This window comes from Morone saxatilis, unplaced genomic scaffold, assembly GCF_004916995.1.
Source record: "Morone saxatilis isolate NCDOM2014 unplaced genomic scaffold, NCSU_SB_2.0 Contig17, whole genome shotgun sequence".
NCBI classification, from domain to species: Eukaryota; Metazoa; Chordata; class Actinopteri; family Moronidae; genus Morone; species Morone saxatilis.
This window is the reverse complement of record NW_023339729.1, coordinates 25,974,719-25,976,523: the sequence shown is the minus strand read 5'-3', so window position 1 is coordinate 25,976,523 and position 1,805 is coordinate 25,974,719. Positions and strand designations below refer to the sequence as shown.

Sequence of the window (1,805 nt, the reverse complement as noted above, 5' to 3'; positions counted from 1 at the left end):
AGACCGAACTCCTTTTAACATTTACAGAGACCCAACAGTACCACCATGAGCAAGACCTTGGAGACAGGGGCAAGGAAAAACTGCCTTTAACAGGCAGAAACCTCATATTGATTAACGAGGTTCTGTGTATGAAGTTGTATTTTCGGTCTCTTTTAAATGTTTTTGGGGAGGTTGAGTATTGATTAAGTATTGATCTGTAACAGCTGTCCACTGCTCTCTGTAATAATATGAAACAACAAATAAACTAGAAAACAAACGTGATGAGTGTGTTTGGCTGATGAAGACCATGAGATGAAGCTGAAAGCCAGTTTATTTAGGTCAACAGTCTTACAGGAAATTAATAATCATTTAAAAAAACATCAGACGCTGTTTATTTATTTAGTAACAAATCAAACAAGCTGTTTCCGATCAGTTTCCGATCAATGAGTCGGTACATCCTGTGCTACAGAGCATCCAGTCAGAACACGTCCAGGTTCAGTTTGGGTTTTCCCAGTTTTCCCAGTAAGTCCAGTCCGGTCTGAGCAGCCAGCAGAGACGCCATGTCGTTGCAGCCGGAGTTCACCGCCAAGTCGTACGCCGTCAGACCGCTGGCGTTCCTCCGCCGCACGCCGGCCTTCAGGCTGAAAGTACATGTGATGATGTCATAGTGATATCAGGAGGTCTTTTGTGTGTGTGTGTGTGTGTGTGTTGGTACAGGTGTGTCGTACCTGAGCAGGACTTTAGCGGACTGCAGACCTTCAGAGCCCAAAACTGCAGCTTCATGCAGAGCAGAGTTCTTCATCCTGAGGAGGAGTTCAACTTCATCATGTTAAACCATAATAATGTATATTACATTACATTATATTATATTATATCTCCCTGGAGTTTAATATATATCTTATATATCAAACAGGTGACCGTTGTCATGGTAACAGTGATCAGGTGACAACCTGAGTTTGTAGAAACTGATCCTGTTAAAATAAGAACGAATATTAATTTGTTTGTAATTTCTGCCACTAGAGGGTCTCTCACATCCAAACAGTCAGAACGTTCTCGTTATAATCTCGTCTTACTGTCCCGACTGCTGGTCCACGTCGGCTCCACGCTGCACTAAAACAGGAAGTACATCATGGTGCCCGTTCACCACGGCGACCGCCAGTGCGTGTCTGCCATCGCTGCCGCAGCAGGAAGGATCCGCCCCCTGGTGGTTGATGAGGAAACAAATAGACCGATCAGCATTAGCTACGTCAGGATCCAGACGAGGCAGCTGATTGGCTGCAGAGGTTCGTACCTGATCCAAGAGCTGCTGGATGATGCTGATCTCACCCTGACCCGGACCGAGCTCCTTCAGCAGCTGAACGTCCTTCACCTGGAACCAGGAGGACCAATCAGGCACCAGCAGAACAGTGAACTACACTTTGTAATCAGGTTCAATCCTTACCGGAGGTTTGGGTGTCGGGTTTGGTTTGGGAGGTTTCATCACACCTGTGGACTGATCACTTCCTGTCAGACAAATAATACGTCATCAATAAACTGTGAGAACTCATGAGGCGTCAGTCTATGTTTGTGTCTAACCTACAGTGGTAGCGGACCAATCAGCAGCCTTAAAGAAGTGCTGGCACAGTGTGTCCAGTGGTGCAGATGCAAATATAGATGTGACTATATGTGTAGCTAGTAAGCTAGCATTTTCCTGACATTAGCTCACCAAAATTAAACCTAAATCTAAGATAAATTTAGTAAAAGAAAATAGGGATTATTAGCAGGATTACAGGTCACATACACAGGGCAGAGGTCACATACACAGAGCAGAGGTCACATACACAGGG

General features: G+C 45.0%; 1 protein-coding gene across 1 annotated transcript in view; it reads right to left on the bottom strand.

The window, feature by feature from the left end:
• Positions 1–255: 255 nt before the first annotated feature.
• The window catches only part of dzank1 (double zinc ribbon and ankyrin repeat domains 1), a gene marked incomplete at its 5' end in the record, with an annotated part of 2,397 nt that continues 847 nt past the window's right edge, over positions 256–1,805 (bottom strand). The window contains 5 exon segments of the mRNA XM_035659698.1: positions 256–620; positions 708–782; positions 1,053–1,180; positions 1,271–1,348; positions 1,421–1,482. Of these exon segments, the coding sequence (XP_035515591.1) occupies positions 458–620; positions 708–782; positions 1,053–1,180; positions 1,271–1,348; positions 1,421–1,482 (506 nt within the window).